We start from the raw sequence: 22,185 nt of genomic DNA on the forward strand, positions 1-22,185 counted from the left end.
AAAAAAAAAAGAATCCTTAAAATATCTCTTACATTGATATGAATAAAGGGGTATAGAAGTATAAAGACAGTCTCTCCACAAAAGAATCAGTTATACCACAGCTTGGACTGAGAAAGCTGGGATTAAGGACCCCTACCAGGAAGCAAAAGCAAAAGCCCAGACTCTGGGGTCAAGAATGGAGCAGCAAGACTTTCTATAAGCAAGATTGAAGGTATAAAAAGCACTAGAACATAGCCTCTAGCTAGATATTGCTTTCTCTACAGAAAAATGTGGAGAAGTTAGGTTTGTGTAAAAGATCTCAATTTTTAATCACACTGCCTTTACCAAAACAATATTCATACTAACTCTCACCCCACAGCAGTTGAATAAACTCATAATCAAGACATTCTTATACCATTTTCTTTTGTATAAGAAATCTAAGATTCACTTTTTACTCCTTCCACGAAAATGTATGTATAAAACTGCTCTGAGATTGTTCAAACCAACTTCCTTAATACTTGCTTTGAATAAGAATTGTAATTGATAGGATACACCACATTTCTTTTTATATAATCTTGAGAAAAAATGTGTTCTGAAAAGGAAGTATGATTCATAACACATTTACCCTTTCTGAAATTGACACTAGTAAAAACCATATCAAATAATATTACCAGGACAAATGCAACATTGTTATTAACGACGTGAATAACCAACAAAAATTCCCATTTGCTATCAGAGTTAGCAGAGATTCACATCGATAGGGTGGAGAAAATATCTAGGTTACGAAGTGTACAGAAGATGCTCGTGAGTGGGTAGAAGTAGAAAAAGTCTTTGAATTACAAAACCTTACTATGAACTTATAAAGAAGAAAGAGACATAGCAGAGGACAGTCTGGACTGTGTATATAAGAAACAAAAAAAGCAGCTATCTGAATCTCAAATCTCTGAAGAAAAGAACAAACTCTAACCAGCACGCAGCTTGAGAAACAAGAGAAGCCAGAAGGTACCATGCTACTAGAAAACCATGATGCAGTTGTCATCACTGAAACCTGGTGGGGTGATTCACATGACCAGACTGGCTATTGATGGCTAGCAAGCTATTTAGAAGGGAAAGGCGAGGAAGGAGGGGAGGAAGCATTGCCCTCCTTCAAGAAAGGAATAGAATGTGAAGAGAAGTCCCTGAAGAATGGCTATGAGCAAATTGAAAGCTTTCAAAGTAAGAGATAGAGACTGAAGCAACAGCCTGTGGTTACTGTCTACTACAGGCTGCCTGACCAGGTAGAGACTATTGGTCAAGCCTTCTTCTTTCAGCTAAAAGAGGTGTTGTGGTGTCAGACTCTCGTCCTGCTGGGGGACATCAACCACCCAGATGCCTTCTGGAAAAGCAGCACAGTATGCTGAAGGCAATCCAGGAAGCTCTTGGAATCCACCAAGAATAACTTCTTGAGCCAGGTAATAGTCCCACCAGGAGCAATGCAATACTGGACCTGTTGCTCACAAGCACAAGTGAGCCGACTGGTAATATGAGTGACCTGTGGCTGTAGTGACCATGCAGTGGTGGAGTTCACAGTCCTGGGAGATATGGGACAGACGAAAAGTAAAATCAAGATGCTAAACTTGAGGAGAGCTAAATTCCAGCTCTTCAGGAAGTTAGTCAACAAAATCCCCTGGTAAAATGTCTTCAAGGACAAGTGAGCAAAGCAGAGCAGGCAGATCTTCAAGGAAGCCCTTTCTTAGGACACAAATCTTCCAATCTCCAGCTCAGTAACTAAATGATGAAACAAAGTATATATTCAGAACAAATTGTGAGACAAGATAATTTTATAAGCTGTTTATAGGATTACTTCTCCCAGTGTATTAGGCCTCTTCCTGTGAAGATTTTGATGACCTTGCCTTGAAGTGAGCTTTGCTAGATCTTGTAATTAAAAATACATTTTGCACTGTCACTGTACTGTAGGTCCCTGCAGTGCTAGATGCTGCTCCATCAAAGTATAAATAGCATGAGAATGTGTTGTATTTTTTTGTATTATTTTGGCCTTCTGGTAATCTCTGGAACACTTTTATATTCAAATTTATTTACCTATACCAATATACTAAGAATAGAGAAAAACAGCAGTTAATTTTAGAAACTACCTAGGAGGATCCTTCAAATCAAAACAATTCATCCATCCCTAGGTTTAGATAACAGGCAACATGACAGAATAAAACCATTATTCTAGGGCATAAAACGTGGGGCACAAAGTACTCTGTAAAATTAAAAATTGTCATAGATTATATTTAACATTTATACATAAAAATAATCTATATTTATAAAAAAAAATAAGTTCAGAAAAAGACAGAATTCAGGAGAAAAAAAAGAAACGAAGCTTTATTTTTAGTCTATCAAATGAAGCTCCTGAACAACAAGAGAATATGAAAGCTGGTATATATGACGCACTGGGAAATGATGTTTCTTGGTACTACTCTCAATAAAATTAAGGACACAACATAGATGTGTTCTGAATGCTTCAGGGCACTGTACAGCCACGAGAATAGGGAGACAGTGCAGGGAGAACAATCATCTACTTCTAGGCACTGACCTGCAGTCTACTAACTGAGACAAAAAGATCCAACATACTGCACAAGCAAATTGAATGGTCTATTTCTTGCCTAGCAATTCAGCAATCTTTTACTGCAGCTTTTGCAAGTTAGTCTTGTTGCAAGTAATTCTTCATGTGTTCTTAAAAGTCAAAGTTCATTTCTGAAGTGCTTAATCATCTTACATATGTGCAATTACACTACAATTGTGAATTAATAATGTGATTTTTGCACGATTTGAATTGAAATGTGAGCAAACAGTGTAGGATCCTATTTATCTTATCCTCTCTGTTATATTCCAGGGGACGTAGTAAAAGCGAAAATAAATTCTATGCTATAATGGATCTACTACGTTATAAATAACATTAAACAGGAGCTGATTACATTTTAAGCTTTCAAAGTTTTGAAATGTCTTCTATGTTTAAAATCTATTCCTGTCTAAAAATGAGAAGTGAGAGCTGTCCTTAAATAAGCAAATAAATAAACCCAGAAAAATCACCAACTCATCAACTGAAACTGGGAAACAACTGAAGATTTCTCATTCATATTTTCAACTTCAAGTCTTACTATTCCTAATGTCATTGTTCAGTCATTCTTTCCTGTCTTTACAAGGTATAGAACAAAACAAACTCATTTGAAAAAGAATGAATGGTACTTTATCATGGAAATGCAGTCATCTAGCTGACGGTATGATGGATTAAACAAGCAGTATTACAGACTCCTAGAATGGTTTTAATTGGAAAGGACCTTAAAATCATCTAGTTCCAGATTTCTGCCAAATAAACAATAATAATTAGCATTTTTCAAGAGGAAGGCATGAATAAATCTACTGAAGTTTACGATATATTTTATTCGAGCAAATGAAGAGATTTTAGTTCTACTCTTACATTTTAACTCACCCACACAATCACAGTATTCAGACACCTGCAGTCTGAGCGCCAGCCTTCTCACCATTTGGATTTATTAATTAACTCAAGGAGAAAATATATACTGAGTCATCCTCACTTCCCTACTTCCATTCTATATTCCTTTAATCAATAAAATAATTGTAAATTAAGTTATACACTACTATATCAAGTACACCTGAGATTGATACCCATAGTAGTAGCCTTGAAGGACTCAGCAGTCGTCTACATATATAGTGTACTGAGGTGTTATATGTTGTATAGGAAAAAAAAAAAAAAAAGCAGTACAGACAACAATATATTTCATTCACAGTATTTTTAAGTCAGTAAACATGATGATGTTATCAAAAATCACTATAAAATAATATCAAAAATAATAAATGATTAAGAATAAAACAGACAACAGTAGTAACATTTTTAATTAGAAAATAACCTTAAATATTGGGTTCACATGCTATTTTATACATCACAACCCAACTAATAACAGATGTAAAGGTTGGAGGCACTTTTTCTAGATTTGATTTTAGGCTAGGAAACAAGAATAAAATAAAGCATGAAAAGTTTAGTTCAGACGCTTAGTGTTCAGTGCATTTTGTTTCATACTGCTGGACCAAGTCCACTTTCAACAGATAGCACTGTTTTACACCCAGAAATATATTGATAAATAAAAAACTAAAGCAATAAGTTAATGTGCAAAGTTCACCTCAACTACATTTCTTCTTATGAATGATTCATCTCATCAAAATATCCTTCCAAAATTTATGCTTTTACTGACATTTAATATTGAATCAGTCATTTCCATTACTATACTATTCTAAGATGGAATCCTACCTCCTTTGTTCTTCTCCATGTTCACCCGAAGGGACCGTCAAGCATTCATCCATATGACCATGCAACAACCTCAGAACATCCCCACCTATCAGATATCCTTTAATGAAGAGAAGAAAATAAAGTGAATCAGTTTTCTTTTGTGTTTTTTTTTCTTTGACCTGTGAAGTTACATTAAGAAGAGAGTTGGAGGAAAGGGAAGATATCCCACACCCTGGAGACTCAAGTGAGAAGAGCTCCAGGTCAGCAAGCAAAAGAGAACAGATCAAGAGGAAGTCACAGAAAAGGGATCATATAGAATTAGCGCAACTCAGAAAAAGACTGGTCCAGCTGAAACTTTATCTGCTCGTTTTTGACCTCTATTTCAGAAACAGATTCCAGTTTAAATGCTAACAATACACAAGTGTGTGCCTGCATTAAATTTTGAATTATTTTTACTGTTTTTTCAAGTTTCCTGTGAGAAAATCTGGAAAGATCTACTTAAAACTCTGTTTGAGTCCCAAATGCAAATATGATTTACTGGGACACCGAAGATAAACCCCTATACAGAATACATTACCACCGTATAAGCAAATTCAAAGCCAAACACTTAGCTCTCCAGTTTACAGGGACAGATAAATGTTTTTACTAATTAAAGCACATTAAAATTAAAGCATAGCATCTCAACATTTGGTGTCAGGAACTGAAAACAAATTCATAATTCTAACCAGTAAAAATATTAATAAAGCAAATGACTTCCCAATAGCCTCTTTGTTCCATAGATGTGACTTTAAAAAGAATTCAATTTGTTATCCTACAGACATTGTATCATAACCTAGTAATTGGAGAGCACTAAGTCTTAGTAGTTCTTAAGTGCAATTCAAGTGTTTTTTCTCAGCTGAACAAGTGCTTACAGTACACAGAATTTTTAAATTCATCTTTCCTTCTTGCTAGAACTGTTTCATATTAAATTCCACTTTTCAGCAATATTTGGGAATATAATTCCTTTGCAAAAATATTGTGGCAAAAATATTAAAAATAAATTTCATTGGAATAGTGATTTGAAGCTATTTCTGTATAAACAATATGTAAGTTAGAGATCTGCACAGTTAGACAAAGACGTAGGGGAAAACAGTGTTGAAGACAACACACATAACCATACAAATTTCATAGGTTTACTTTGATGCTAATGCGCAGTCAAGATTTTTTTTCCCCAAATATATATCTGGAAACATTTCAGGACGGTTTTTTGTTTTCTTTGTTTTTTAACTTTTAAATTCAGTATCAGATTGGCATTCATATGGTTAACCTCAGCATTTAATTTCTCAACTTTAAACTCTTGATTTAACACGGAGGGCTATATCCAGATAGCAGTAATAATATTTAGTAACTTTTATATTGAACTTTGTCAATATAAATATAGAGGTGTTCATTCCTGAGTAGTTTTCTTTTTGTTTTCTTGTTTTTTAAAAGTGCCCCCCACCTCATCCCCGCTTACATCACAGTACAAAAATTGCAAAATTATTTGATCTGACTCTAAACTCTGTTTTGACTTGTTAAATTGACTTCTGTGTATGCCAACTGTTGTTGACACTACTAAACAGCTTGCCATATGATGTCATGATACAAAATACTGACAAAACCAGGACAGCAGTTTTGCACAAATGCATATAAAAAGAAATCATTTTCATTTATGTATCTCACTCCAACATTTTTTCATTTTATGGACTGCGTATACAATATTTTCATTTTAAAGTCCTGCAAGAATAAAAGCATTTTTTCTCTCTGTGAACACAAATAGAATAGCAAAAGGCTAAAAAGTTATTAATCTATTGTTAATTGGAAGTTTTGATTAAGACAGGATCAAATACTAGAATAGCCTAACAAAATTGGCTTTATTTTCCTCTTCCTCTGTTTTGAAGTAATTTTCTCCAGTTTGGATATTGTATTACTGAAGCATATATAGCATGATCACACACACTAAATGCCATAGTCATTCAGCAATCACAAGAAAAGATCTTGGATTACAGTAGCATTTGCTGGATTTGCTAGAATAAGATTTTACTCTAATTCTCACAGAGCTCCAGCTGATCTTCTCTTAAAAAAAAGAATACTGCTCAACAAGATACTGCTCTATATTTGAGACAAGTAGAAATACAAATGTAAAGCAAAAAAGAAAAGCAAATGCACAGAAATGTAAATGTAGAAAAAGCACAGCTAATGAAATGATATTACGTTATTTTCACACGATCTTCTGGGGGTACAAACACATAACATACTACTATATTCTGTCATTGTGGACAGAAAATTCTGTCATTGCATCCCAATATTCTGACATTGTGTCCCAAATTGCCAGACAAGCCTTAATATTGAAATTTGCCAATCTGGGAGATGTAATGTAGCACAAACCTGAGTCTCAGCTAGTAAGACACTGGACTTACTGATATGAACTCCACAAAAGTGCTGGTGGAAAGACAAGGAGAATGGAGTTATGCAGGTTGGAAGGTAGAAAGCATCAACAGAATGTTTCTCCCAGTGTAGTTGAGGATACTAGTAAGTAATGCATTAGCATTTTTAATAATCTATCACGACAGAAGCCACCTCAGACGATTTGAATGTGCATAACGATTCCCATAGTATAAAACACTGAGAGTATGTAGAGATTTGGTCATGCTCTCTCTGAAATCTGAACAAGCAAAATTGCAAACAGAAATGCTTAATAAAAAAAAATAAAGAGAACTAATGTAAAGATTCAGTGTTTTGTATTTTTAAAAAGTTGTACACAAAACTTCCAGGGAATAACAGAAGGACCTGTAAGATTCTATTACAAGAGGAATTATGCTGCAAGAATCTAAAAATCATAGGGCTTTACAGAAAAATCAGGATGTAAAAGATGAGAGTTTTTTCTTCATGTGCAACTAATATTAACTTAGTTCTCTCTGACAGAACTTACATTATCAAAAAGAAAAAAAAAAAAATCCTAGCTTTTAAATAGAATAAATTTTGAAAGTTGTTCTATACTGTTTCTCTCCACCTTTTCTTCTCTTTCATACTTCTTAACTATATGTTCCTCACAAAACCATTCCCACTCAGTTCCTAGGATTTTATATCCTACTTTCAGTCCTCTCTTCTTGCCCAACAAGTTAAGTTTTATCCTCCTGCATCCTTCCACATCCACTTTCTAATGTAATCTATTTGAAGAGGTATACTAGTCTTCCAAATGTTGTGGGTTTTTTCCTCTTTCTCTCACTCCATCCTGTGTTCAGCAACAGCATTCCTGCCTAGTTTCCCTACTCTTATTGCTTATTTTCTAGACGCTAAGGACAAACACATTATTCTTTCCAACCACTTACATACAGACCATTTTTCTGTATTATGTGCCCTGAACTGAAACAGATTGCTTTAAATCAGCACATAGTTTTCAGCATCTAGTTCATTACCTTCTGTTCTGCTTTTCCCCTGCCCTATCTTGGTACACACAGTTCATTTTATTCTCTATCCTTCAGTTTCAAACTTTCTATATTTGAATTCTCTACTTTCCCTCTTCTCCTTCTATCTGGCAGTCTACCAGTGAGACTGTGACTGAAAACAAAGCGAAGGTTTCTGGATCAAATCTAGCACTTATCTTGCCAGACTAAACCAGTCCAAGACTAAAAATGCTCAAAAATCTATGCTTAGATCATATACCTGAGGGACACGGGAATTTATCTAACAGGCTCTATCATCTTTTTTTTGTTTTTAATATGATCCAAGTTTCTTTAAGATTCACGGTTTGACTAGATTTTTAACTATTAAAGAAGTGTTGTACTGATGCAAAAAGAGATTCAGTTGCATACTTAAGTTTTCACTTGAGCAATGGGAGTTTTTTTTCCTCAGTCTTAGGAAAATGCATCAGGACTGCATTTATCAGAATAATCTGAGTAAACAGTTGAAATCAGGACCAAAACAAATCTTTTAAAAACCTGTGTGAATATAACTTTAGTAAAATTAGATTTTAATTATCTCTTCAGTATTTAGAAACAATGATGCAGAAAGTCACCAATATGCTTTCCAGCATAATTCTCCCTCTCTGTTTTTAGAATATTTGTATTTAAATATTCAGTTTAATTAATAAATGTAAGAGAAACTTCAGTCTTCTATTTCAGTCACACTTGGCAGAAAAATATTGATTCTTCAGGTTCTTCATTTACCATCAATCTTTCAACAATTAGAGTAAATCTTACCTTGGGCAAATTCACTTCCTGAACTGATTGGTGCTACGCTCCAAAGAGTTTGCTGGAAAGCTGCATCAACATGTAAGCTACCATTGCCATAGGAGAGATGCTAAAAACAGTAAAGGAGAGATTTTTACTGAGGGTTTAATTACAAATCTCACTGCAATTACAGTAATAGTATTAAACATTTTCTTTGTTATATCATACACGCATTTTTCCTGACTATAAATCAGTCACAAAGACAAAACTGTGTTCAGGAGACAATGGAAATAAAGCTAGAAAACTAAGACAGCATATTTGCCTCAAAAAACAGATACAGATTACACAGAACAGTCAACTCTTTTGGAGTCCTAGACAACTGCAAACACTCTGAAGAACCAATTATTAAATGCTGCAGGGATCTTACACTGGTGCTCTTCCTTTTGTACATAATGGGATTTTCCATGAAGCCTGAATACTATAAGGTGTCATTAATCTGTATTTTGGGTGTAACTCAGCACTTAAAGATTTTTTGGCTGCTGGCTTCCTTAAGTCATTAGATAAAAGAAATAAAATGACAGACTTTACAAGGCACATGAGGGGGTTTCCAAAATATATTCTTACAGAAATATTTTATGATACAAGTTAATCCGAAAATATTTTTCCCTGAAAGATTTGCTTACTGCCTAAGAATTCAATTGGTGCATTTCTTTTTCTGCGAATTCTCTTCTAAGAACTTCGTTCGTTTTCAGTGTTTGTGTGATTTTCATCTTCTGCAATGGCATTATTGTCTCAGAAGTCCTAAGCTCAAGGCACATTAGCATATTATACACCACACCTATGTAAAGCCTTTGTCCTACATCATTCTATTGATCTACCATAAAGACAGTAGTATTTGTCTCTATTTCTGTGTGTTGTGACCGACCAATATTAACACATTTGGGGTAGAATCATTAATAACAGAGAGGACTAACATGGCAATGGAGGGCAGAAAGAAGTAATTCCCAACAACACGCATAGAGTCCGTTCTCCTGGCTGCATATCTTCTGGTTGCATGCAAGTATATGAGATAGCACAACAGCTTATTCATGTCTATGCCTGTTACAGTTATGAACATACAAAGTAACAGAACTCACAAATCCATTTTTTTCTACTACACCAGTGTCACTCAGTACATGCAATAGAGGATGTTTATTGAGGAAACAACCACTTTCATCCTACCACAATTACAAAACTTAATCAATAGCAGAATATGCCGAGAAATTACAGTCTACAGCACACCTCCAGTCTCATTCCTGCCCTTTTATTGTTAGATTTTGTCTAACTAAGATCACGTCACAGAATCCATTTAGGGACAATGAGTAATTCAAACACCACGACCAAGCAAGGAAGTTACTTTATTTGAAGAGCATATCATTCCGGGTGAGCAGAAGAGGAAGAGGATAACCACCATGTCACTTAGATCTGATATCAACAGAGCAGTTACCATAACTAGGGGCTTTGTACTGTTAATGAACTTATTTTCACACACAGTGGTATCAACTGAATTAACGCTAAGTGTTATAGATAGAACATAGAACAAAAATTAATCTCTGACTTCTCTCATGAGAGTACCATTTATTTTTATCAGTTATTTTCCCTGCATTTACAGCTCTGATTATAATACGGATGTCTTAAGTGAAGAATTATATATTTTTTTTTACATTTGGAATACATTTCTTAACACATGACCACCAAAGTAGATTAGAGAGTATATGTCAGAAGTTCTTTTCTCTCCCTCGCATCCCTAGACTGGTTGCTGAATCCTTCAACTTGCAAATGAAGACATAAAAAGATTCCTTTGACTATGAAGTTCTAATTTTTTTCCCTGAACACCATCCACAGCAAACTATGAAATGAAGCCTTGATCCTCTAGAGGAAGCAATTTGTCAGTGTATAACCAAGGAGTCAATTGGGTCACTTGTATAGAGGAGGAAAAAAAAAAAAAAAAGAAAGAAAAAGGAACAAGTGAAAAAGATGCCAACCTCTTTGTCATTGCCTAGATTTTCAGACTATATTTCAGGATCCCAGCACTGTTGGAAAATAATCTGCTGCCCAATTAATTTAATATGTAATTTCTTTGGAGCTTATCTGCTTGGTTTGCTACTTTCAGCAGAATAAAACTGTCAAAAAGAAAAATTCTGTAATGCAACATTCACGATGTGGACATGATACTCCATGTGATCTTGAGCAGTCTCCATATCTAGCAGCAGTTTGCTGTCATCTATGAGGACCACTTCTGGCACGTGTCTTTCAGGTATGAAGGAACAATATTTTCAATGCAGAAATATTTGGGATGTGGGAGTCCTGAGTCTATTCTAATCCTGCTAGCTTTCATTGTTAGAGGCAGGTTCTCCAGCATCCTCTCTCTCCAAAATTATTCTCTCTGCACAAGTGTCCAAGCTTAACCAAAAAGCTAAATTTGTCTTCCCTAACAGCGTGAAAATATCTCCAAAGATAACATTTAACCTGCCACAGGTTTCCAATAATATTTCGGAAATAAATTACAACATTTTATGATCACAAGTAAACATTACAGTCTAAGTGCAGTTTTTCACATTTAAACTCAAAGACTAAAATCTCCCAGAATACTACAGGTTTCCCAACTGAACTGGCTATCATGTTATGAACTCTATGCTGCTCTGTAGAAAAGTAACAAATCATATCTCTGTTCCCAAGTCTTCAAGAAGAGCACAGCAAATTCAAGCTCACTGAGGAGCTAAGGAACCAAAGTAATTTCCATAAGAACACTTCAGCAATGATTGCAACAGTGTAACTGCATCTACATCTGCAAATAACAAGATGATGTATTTTCAATTTTGCTATCAGTATGCACAAAAGGAATACACAGATGCCATGGAGAAAAGATACAGGCTGTACTTTGGAAATACAAATTATTTCAACTTAAATACTCTTTATGCCAGAAAAAATATATATATATATTTTTGCTCTCCAAAACATATATGTGTGAAGAGGAAAACAAAGACACCCAATCTTTTGTTCAGTATTTGTCTTAGCTAACATGTATTGATATCAACACGTCATCTAGCACTATTTTTTTTTTATCTGCACATTACATTATTATGTCTTCAGCTTTATTTTCAGATTTGTAATTTGAGAATAGCAAAAGAAAAATAATTGAGAAAGCTTCTTCTCTGGCACAATTTGAGAACTGAATAAAAGGCAGAAGCTTCCCAGAATGCCTCATTGCTGCACACAACAGTGGCAACAACCTTACTGCTTCATAAGAGTTAGCATAAGCTGTTGCAGAGATGGAGGCCACAGGTGTGTAGCCAGGAAAAGGATGAAGTTCAGTCTATTTCTTCTCTGTACTCAGATTTTGACAGCCCTTGCTGTTCTCCCTTTCTCTCAGTCTTAAAATGATTGCAGAGATCAGTACAGACTTCAGTTTTGCACCATTATAAGCGCCTTTTCTCAGTGATTCAAGAGCATCTGGAAAGTTACAAGTTCTGAATAGATACATTCCCATAATAGGTACACAAACAAGAATGCATGCATCACAGTGAGGGAAAGAACTTCACACGTCTCTCTTCTTTTTTTTAGACAGCCTGAGAGCAAGCGAAGCAACAGAGAGAGATATCTACCTCAGAGATATTTATATCTTGGCAAAGACGACAAAAAAGCACATCACTGTATCTATAACAAACAAACAAACAGAAAAAAGAACGAATAGAGAAAAAACAAGAATTTAATTCCCTTTTTTATTAGAAAAGGACAAAAAACCTTCAAACAAAGAATAAAAAGAGGCAAGCTTCAACAAAAACCAAAAATTACAATGATGCACCCTCTAGAACCTGAAACATGTTATCTTTCTAATTATCAGGTATCATTTATATTAAAATTTATAACCCAATTCAGCAATAAAAAAAAATATTTTGTAAGTAACTCCAAGTGTTATACTGATGCTGTCAAAATAAAATTATCCAGTCACAAGGAAGAGTTATTAGAAAGAAACAGAAGTGTTAAACTGTACCAGTCCAAAATTTTTGTCATTAGTTTTTAGTGTTTATGTCTCAAAGTGTCCAGACATTTATATGTGTTGAAACATCTATTTATAGATTTAAACAGTTCGAACAAATATAAACAAAATTACACTGCAGAAAAGAAATGGAAATCCAAATTTTGTCTTAAAGCAGGAAAAACCCAGGAAATTCCATATGAATTTAAAGTTCCAAAAGTACCCTGTTTTCTTTGCCTTACTCTGAAGTGTCTTTAACAGCTGGGTGGTAAATCTGCAAACACAGAGAACTTTTCAACTGATAAGGGGAGAATAGCCAGCACTCTACCAACCCTTTTCAGCTTCCGCACACAGCATAAAGGTAATGTCAGCAGTGGGAGAGTAGTAACTGAAGCCCGCAGATGCACAAAAACTTCCATTACAAATCAACCACCACATATTCTCTAATCCACTAACACATGACTGGCAGCAGGCAAAAATCCAGATGCATGGCAGGAAAGCAGAAAGACTCCAGAGGAAACAGATAGTGGCATCTGTATTTTCCTTCTTTATATTAGCTCACTTTATGAGCTGTAACCACTAAAACAATAGACTCACGGAATGATACATTGGCATGGGTTTCAAAGGATCCCAAAGATCACCAAGTTCCAACCCCCTGCCATTAGATCAAGTACTAGATCAAATAGTCCAGGGGCCCCATCCAAGCTGGCTATAAACCTCCAGGGATGGTGCATCCACAACCTCTCTGGGCAACCTGTTCCAGCACCTCACCGCTCTCTCAGCAAAAAACTTTTTCCTGACATCTAAATCTCCCTTCTTTAGTTTCAAAACATTCCAAAAAGTTGATTTCCCTCAGCTCTCTCAGTCTGTCCTGTTCCGCCTCTTGGATCATTTCTGTGGCCCTCATCTGACACTATCCAGTAGGTCCACATCTCTCCTGTACTGAGGACTTCACACCCAGATGCAGTACTCCATGTGTGGTCTCACCAGTGCACAGCACTGGGACAGGTTCACCTCCCTCAACCAGCTGACCATGCTTCTTTTGATTCAGTCCAGAATACAGTTGGTTTTCTGGGTTGCAAGTGGTTGTTGGCTCATGTCCAACTTGCCATCCACCAGTACCCCCTTGATTCTATGACCATTTTATTACAGTTGTGCTCAATCGCCCAGCTTATATTGATAGTTGGGGCTGTCACAATCCAGGTGAACCTTACATGGGCCTTCACCCGGCCCCACTGCTCAAGCTTGTCTAGGTCTTTCTGGATGGTAACCTGTCTTCTGGATTTATGGAACACACCACACATTTTGTTGTCATTCACAAACTTGCTGAGAATGCATTTGATCCCACCAGTGATGTCACTGATGAAATGCTGAAGTGCACTGGTCCCAGTACTGATCTCTGAGACACTACTTGTCATAGAGCTCCATCCAGACATTGAGTCATTGACCACTAAGGTACATCAGCTACTACCATTCCAAATTATTATCATGTATTACAATTAGAAACAAGTGCTTTCATTAACTAAACATTATTAATTTTGCAGAAGCAAGCATCAAAAATTAGGAAATATCAAATTAGTCTATAGCAACTGAAGGTGTTCTAGTATGTGCAACGTATTACATTCTCCAATGACATGATCCGATGTGATTTTTTCCAAGGAACTGCTGTCTCATAGAATTAATGAGGAATACAGGATAAAGGAACTCATTTCATGAATAGCTGTTTAGCATTTTGTTTCCTCCTCAATCTTCAGTCTGTAGCCTCACACTTTATTCAGCACAGTCAATTTTTTAAAGTCTTGAGAATTATTAATTTCCTCACAGGCATTTCTCTTGCTACGGTAAATTACAGCACTTCAAAAATAAAACAAATACTAATGAAATCATTTTCTCAAAACCTCAAAGGAGTAGCATGATAGCACCATTTCCCAATGAGGAGCAGATGCACATTAGCTTACACTAAGAAAGTTTCATTAACCTAGAGTACCCCAATTTGAGATTGCAAAAACAGTTTATTCCCACCATAAATTGCATTCTATGCAGCCCTAATACTTAAGGCACAGTTTTCATTCTCATTTGTGACAGACATAATGACTGAGAAACTCTGGCACTTCAACCTCAGGCAGAAGGAGACCTCAGAGCCATGACTTAGGAATCCAGCTGGTAAGATAAAAAAGACTCAGTTCCCTTTGAAAACAAGACTGCTATAAAAGACTATCTACTCAGTAAATTCCACAGCAAAGTCTGACAGAGAATCTAACTCTCCAGGAAAACAATCAGTTAAGCATCATAATGCTCATTTCCAACTTCAATTCTCAGCTTGATATTTCATCTTCAAAGTCTTTTGTTCTATAGCTTCTCTGCTACCAAGGACTGACACAGCCTTTAAACTTCTATTATCAGCACTGAGATAGCGTTCCATACAAAGCTACTGTGACTGTACATTTGGTGATTTCATAACACATATTAGTTCTGGGTATTTTCACATTTTCTAACACCTACAATTTTTTGAAAGTGTAAGAAAATTATTTTTATGCTGTACTTTATATATCATTTTCCAACTTCTTATTTTTAAAGTAAAAAGAAACCATCAGAGTTATAGTAGGTGGCATTACACTAACACCCACATGAATGAGATGCAGAGAATAAACTTTTAAAACAACTTTTTAGGCACACATCACCTAAACTAACAGAAAATCACCAGGAGGAGTAGGTTGTCAGCACTACCATGTGTGACAGATGTTCTTTAATACAGTAGGTTTCCTAGACAGTTGCTGAAGGCAACTATCTAGTTTAATCATTCCAGGCCTCTGCCACTTTCTTTTCCTCTCTAAATCTTAATTCCCAATACTCTGTATTCACCTAGCCAAACCAGCTTCTCAACCAAGTTACAGCCTAGCCTGCTATCCTAATTAATATTTTCTTCTGTATCAAAAAGTTACCTTCAGATCTACAAAGTCTGAGCATGGCCTTCTGGCATTTTTCTTGCTCAGCCTCCTCCTTCCCATGCATCAGAAACTCACCACAATTCCTCCTTCTCAATTTCTTTCTCATCTTTCAGCCCCAGACATTCCTGTCTGCATCTCTGCGCAGCAGCTGGGGCTCAGCCACACCACTCTTTCTTTGAACATCTCTCATGCCACTCTTCATTCCAAGTCCCATTCCACTGGTTCTTCTTACAATTCTCCCTGTCAGAATGGTGCAACTTTTCTGCCCAGAATTTCTAAAAAAGTTTTCACTAGCAGGTGCCTACTCCTCTCTCTTCAGCAAAATTTGTCCCATATGACATATTAATAATCCTTTGCTGCTTGCCTTCCTTCAGTTTCCCATGCAAGGAAGGAGATTGTCCCCTTCTACTCTGCCCTTGTGAGGTTTCATCTGGGTAGCGGATCTAGACCTGGGACATCAGCACAAGAAAAATGTGAAGCTTTTGAAGCAGGTCCAGAGCCAGTCACAAGGATAATCAGACAGCTGGAACATATCTCCTATGAAGAAAGGGTGAGGGAGCTGAGGAGACTTCATTGCAGTCTCCTACCACTTAAAGGAAGCTTAGAAATAAGAGGGAGACCAACTTTTTACATGATCTGATAGTGGCAGGATAAGGGAAAATGGTTTTAAATGAAAAGAGGGGAGATTCAGATTAACTATCTTACTCTTACAGCGAGGCACTGCAACAGATTGCCCAGAGAAGCTATGGATTCCCCATCTCTGGAGGCTTTCAAGGCCAGGTTGGATGGGGCCATGAGCAGCCTGATCTACTGGTTGAAAATTCTACCACAGCAGGAACTTGGAAGCAGATGATCTTTAAGTTCTCTTTCAACATAAGGCATTCTATGATCCCCCTAACTTGGGATTCTCACCAAGTTCCTCTCAGTTTCCCTCTTTACCACTTCAGTCTCAGGTTCCTGTTTCTACTAGATCACCTGGATTTTGAACTTTCTACTTTTTCATAGTTACATTTTCCACACTTCTCAACTGGCAGCAGATCTGTGACAGCACATGATGCACCGAGTTCTCAGATGTCAATACAGTGTCTGACCTCATCCACACCTTCCCAACTGACACAAGGAACAGCTGGTTTCAACAGGGTAGGGGTGCATTTAATTATTCATTGTGGAGGGAGTTTCAACACTTCATCACATGGGAAATGAGAAGTCTAGCTGGTGCAGAACAGGAAAAAAAATCACTAGACCTTTACCTACTAAAGGAAAAACTGCAGTATTTCAGAATGTTTCTTTTCTTATGTTTAGGTGCAGTGGGGAGGTGGTTTTCTTTTTTTTTTTTCCTTCCTAGTCATCAAAAAACACATGTGCTATATCAAGATGACCCTTTCTAATTTCATATTTTGGTCGTAAAGCATGAGATGCTCCAAGCTTTCAAGAAAATTTGATGAATTTTCTTACTGAGGTGAATCATATTTTTTATCCTTCAGCCTTAATGTCTTCTGACCACTTCTGGATGAACCAAAAATTAAAAAATCTCAGATAAGTTTGAAAAAAAATAAAGAAAAGAAAAGAAAAGAAAAGAAAAGAAAAGAAAAAGAAAAGAAAAGAAAAGAAAAGAAAAGAAAAGAAAAGAAAAGAAGAAAAGAAAAGAAAAGAAGAAGAAATAGATGCTACTGTTTTTATTCAGTGAATTTTGACATTTTGAGCACTTGATTATAAGCACTTGGCAGTAGCATTTCATAAGGCAGAACAGCTTGACAGCCTTAATAACGGGGAAGATCTACCAGCCTCCACAATAACATTTCAAATGGTATGAAGACTCTGTGGGAACTGCATTGTGATCAGCATAACAGAGCAACTTCATGTTGCCTGTATTACCCTCATTTCAGGTTTGCTTATGCTGATTCAAATGATATTTAAAAACCCCATTTTTCCTATTTATAACTATAAATTGAATGGAATTGTGCTTTCACAAATAACAAAACAAAGTCCAGCTACTGTTTCATACTTATCAGGGAAAAAAAATGAAATTACTTGGGCAAGTGGGGAGGAATCACACGTTGCTGTGTTAACTAGTCCCGTTGCATCGATAAAAGGTTCAGATATTTATTTGTGAGATGGAGCGGTCCAAAATCTCTGATAAAAGAATTTAAACTAAGAGCTGAAATAAACAATATGTCCCTACAAGTGAATGAGGAAGGAGTGCCTTTCCAGCATGCAGGAAGCTGCCCAGTTGTTCACAACAGATGGTATCAACTCCGCCTTTCGAGTAATATGTTTCAATTGAGAAAATATTATTTTTGAATGAGAACAATGTAATCAGTGTCATCACTTGACCAAATAAATATACTTGATGAAAAGGTTTCACTTCAAAGGAAATAAGACACTAGTTCACAATGTTTAAAAAAAGAAAATCATTTAAGTTAAAGAATGATAAGCTTTAAAGCCTTTTCTTATAGTGCACATTTGCATAGCATAGCTGCAGATCAGCATTAGTCAGGATACCAACTACACACATACTCCAGTGTAGGAATTTCTGCCTCCTATTGAATTCACAGTGCAAAGGTTTCAAAGATTAATTCTCTTTCCTGCTTTCCTGACTTCTCAGCCTGAATATCACTGACCTTATTGCTACTAATTTTCATTTTTATCATGCATTTTGTATTTGGATTTCACGTCTGAGGAACTTTTCTTGAATGTTTAAAAGACCTGAACTATCGTTTTCCAGAGATTTCACAAATTTGACTGAAAATAAAATTAACTTAATTTCTAAACTACTCAAAATCGGTAATTTTGAAAGCTATCATGACGTGTAATTAACAATAGGCAGAGGCAAAACTCAGAGCAGCATTGCATGCTAATATATCCAAGAAAGGAAAACCTGCTGGAAATATTACACCAGTTCCTGGGCCTGCATTGCCTCAAGAAATGAAATAGAAGAACTTGGCTTAAATTTCAGTGGTAGCACTATTGATAGCAAATCATCTCTCTACTCTGTATTATTTGGGATTATGTATTCCTCCTGCTTGCTCTACATTATACAAATTAAAATACATTCTGGCAACATTTTGAAAAAGGCAGTTGTCATGGCCTGTGAACGAACTCTATCCATCTGTTGTTATGATACGCAAGTCTTTCCCTCAAGATTGTTTACTGGCTTCTTTTGATTCAGAGATAGCTAACTGCTTAGAAAAAGAGAGGAATAACTGTAATAGGAAATGGTGATATTACAACCACATTCCTTGCAACACTATGACATAGAAGGTTGGATATAAGACTTTTCCTCAGCTTTCAACTAAGTACATGACATATATAAATTTAACCCTCAGAAACCTGCCAAACTTCACACTCTGTCAAAAGATCTATCTGAGGAACTCCTCACCATCAGAGAAAAAATATTCCTTAATTGGATTCAATCAAAACTACTTGGTCTCAATGTCAAGTTGGATTTATAAAAAAAACTTCATCCATCCACAGCCCTAGCAATTGTGAAAGGTATTTGTTACTACATTTCCTTAAGTGTCACAGAAAATAGGAACTATTCAACTCCACCACACTTTAAATGAAAATACTGTGCTTACTTTGTAAGAGACTACTTTTAGGATCCATACATTATTACAATTTTTCAACTGCACATTGTAGAAAATAAGAACTTGATGTATATATTTAGTGTCAGTGAATTATCTTTACAATTCTGGGAAAGACTAAATGTGACTTTATTGGAAGGGGTTACATTTTTCTGAAGTATCTGCCCAAAATACTGTTTAGTATTAGTTTTGTCCAGAGTAAATTGCTTTTCCGCTGAATCTAATTATAATTACCCTAGAAGTAATTAAAAATATTTTTAAAATATAAAGATGAACAGAAAGTTGTCACAATTTCCACTTACAAAGATAACTCACTACATAAGTTACTATGATTTATTTAGGAGTTGAAGTTATAAATTTATCCTCACTTTTCTATGCTTTCTCAAAAGAAGGGAGAGCATGTTTAATTTTATCAAAAAAAAACAAAAATCACATTACTTTACATCTCATTGAATTCTTCACTTCTTTTTCTAAATACCATAGAAACTATGAAATATTTCATAACATAAAAATGAAGTAAAGACTATATTAATGTTAGTCAGAGTAAACAGTAACAGTCATCTTGACAGTGCTAAAAATAAGCCCTCTTAACAGTTCCTTTTTCATTTGTAACTACATTTACCAAATCACTGGGGTTGATTTTTACAGAAACTTCCAGTGGACTGACATTCTTACTTTTAGATCTTTTTCATAGTTGTTATTGGGGTTGGTTGGTTTGGTTTTCGTTGTTGGGTTTTTTGGTTTAAGACAGAATAGCTCAGGTGCTCACAATCCTAAGAATACAAAACAATAAATAATCTTAAAGTGCCAAAGAGGTACTTTGATGAGGAAGAAGGTTATTTAAACCAATGATAAAAGGCAGCTAACTCAAAGTTTTAAAATACTTTCATATATTTAATTAAGTATTCATTCAAGTAACAATTTAAGCATTTTAATTACGGTATGTCAGTAGCATTATATGCTATACTATTCATAATCCTAGGAGAATATAGACCTCTTCAAAACCATTTCAAACATTTCAAAAATTTAGTATAGAGTTTTAATTCATATGACAGTGCTGTGAACTTCACAACTTTAATAGGGACTACTGATATCTCAGTTATGTAACTCAGAAGATTTCTTTAAGTTTTCTTCTTTCTTTCATTAGAAAAATTTTCAACTTCTATCCATTATTTAAACAAAAACAAAACAAATAATTTACATATCAATGTCTCACTGCAGATATTCAGTGCTTTTTTTTTTTTTGCAACTTGTTATCAAATACCAGTTTAAAAACCATACTATATTTTTGTGGAGATTGAAATGTAAACAAAATTTTAGTGCAATACCTTTTTGAACTGTTCTTCTATAAAGAAGGCACCATTCAGATTCTTATACTACTTACCAAGTATCTTTCAGAAGAGACACTGACTAAAATAAGGTCATCTCCAACACGCACTTTTTCTCCTTCTGATCGCTGCTTAGAAGCAGGATGGATAGTCCACCAGCATGCCTCACCTTTATCATTGTTGAGTAACAAGAGAGAAAGAAATTGGGAAGAAAATGAAAGGGTATTGCTATTACATTTACAATTACCTCAGTCCAAAAGTTTTGACCCAGTTTTCAGCTGGATAAAACAAGTGTCCATGTGTTTTCAATAATTAGCATCATTCCTGTACCACTAATCTGCCAAACACCTAAAAAATACAACCATGCCGACAAGACCTCTGCAACAGAGATTGCGGAGTTGGGCAAGAAGGAGGCTCTTTGTGTTTTCATTGCAACCCAGTCCAGACTACCCTTGCTAAAGAATTTCCCTGTCACTTTCTTGGTGTCCTATGTTCTGGGAAAAATATTCTGAAGATATATGAATTATAAGAATTATGACAACTATGTGGAGAAGAAAAAAAAAAAAGGAAAACAACATGCACAAAAAAACATCTAAATGTTTAAAATAAAAGTCAAAATTCAATTATGCTCTTCCGTTTTTACTGACACTTGGTAATTCCCTAGAATGTTTTAAAGTTAAAAATTTTGTTCTCATGATAAAACCTTGTCTTCAGATACACTTCTTGCAAGAAAAGTGCACTTCTTAGAATAAGCTATTTCACTTTGGATTCACTTAATTGTTTTATTATTATTAATCTTAGCGACAGCAATGCTTTAAAAAATGAGCAAACTTAATTTCTAATTAAGCATCTCCATCAAAATGATGGCAGCATAAGAAGCTCTATTGCTCTCAAAAATACAAATAAATCCATATCACTGAAAGTTCTTAAACGTTAATAGAATCTTCACTAAAAACAACTCAAGTTCAAAAAAAATCTCAGCAGAAGGCTCCTACAGTCAAAGCAACTTGAAAATTTTCCTTTACTTATATTCTCTGTTATAAATTTAAACTTAAATATCAATAGATGTGCTTCTATTTCACAGAAAATAAGTTACAAAGTCTACTAGAAAATGTAGATATTGAATGTGTAAAAGACAAGAATATTAACTTCTGCTTCTTTAGTTCTTAAAATAGTCTTAATTTTTATGTTGTTTATGTGTTTGTATAGGTCTCTATTCTGATTTTTAGATTGAAAGTATTCCTCATTATGTAGTTTAAAAAACTATTGTTTACCTGTGGTGTCCTCTTGCAATCCTACATCAAAAGCCAGCTTATCCATTGAAGATCGAGATGTTGAGAGGCAGCACAGATACTAACAGAAAAAAAGCACACATCATTTGTTGTGCCTGCACTTGTGTCTGATAACACACTAGAATCTAAAAATCTGCTTACACAACAGCAATTCTTAAATGATGCCAACTAGTTATTGTCAAGAACATAAATAAATGCATGCAAATCTGTATGGCTCTCAAGGACACTTGATCAAAATATATGTTCTAAAATAAGCTCTCAGGCTTTACCCAGGTTATCTTTCCACTGAGATAGGAATAGCGAGAGCGGAAATAGATTACGTCAAAGTTCAGTTCCATGAAGACTCATTCATAGTTAAGCAGTTCTGAACCTGTATAATTCTTCAGGGAACTAAAAAGTAAGGCAAAATATACATGCATGAGTGAATTTCTTTTCCCACTCTTTTTCCAATAGGTTGCCAGCTAGCTTCTGATTCAGTCACAGCTTATGAAATATGTAATATTCAAGGGAAAAGCAATGGAAAACTATCAATTTAGCATAGACTGATGAGCAGAG

General features: G+C 35.3%; 1 protein-coding gene across 1 annotated transcript in view; it reads right to left on the reverse strand.

Moving 5' to 3' along the window:
* Positions 1-22,185, reverse strand: part of RYR2 (ryanodine receptor 2) — a 347,696-nt gene that overhangs the window by 194,926 nt on the left and 130,585 nt on the right. Inside the window, 4 exon segments of the mRNA XM_031552189.1 lie at positions 4,292-4,388; positions 8,491-8,590; positions 20,395-20,507; positions 21,613-21,691. Of these exon segments, the coding sequence (XP_031408049.1) occupies positions 4,292-4,388; positions 8,491-8,590; positions 20,395-20,507; positions 21,613-21,691 (389 nt within the window).

The sequence above is a fragment of the Meleagris gallopavo genome, chromosome 2 (genome assembly GCF_000146605.3).
Source record: "Meleagris gallopavo isolate NT-WF06-2002-E0010 breed Aviagen turkey brand Nicholas breeding stock chromosome 2, Turkey_5.1, whole genome shotgun sequence".
NCBI lineage: Eukaryota > Metazoa > Chordata > Aves > Galliformes > Phasianidae > Meleagris > Meleagris gallopavo.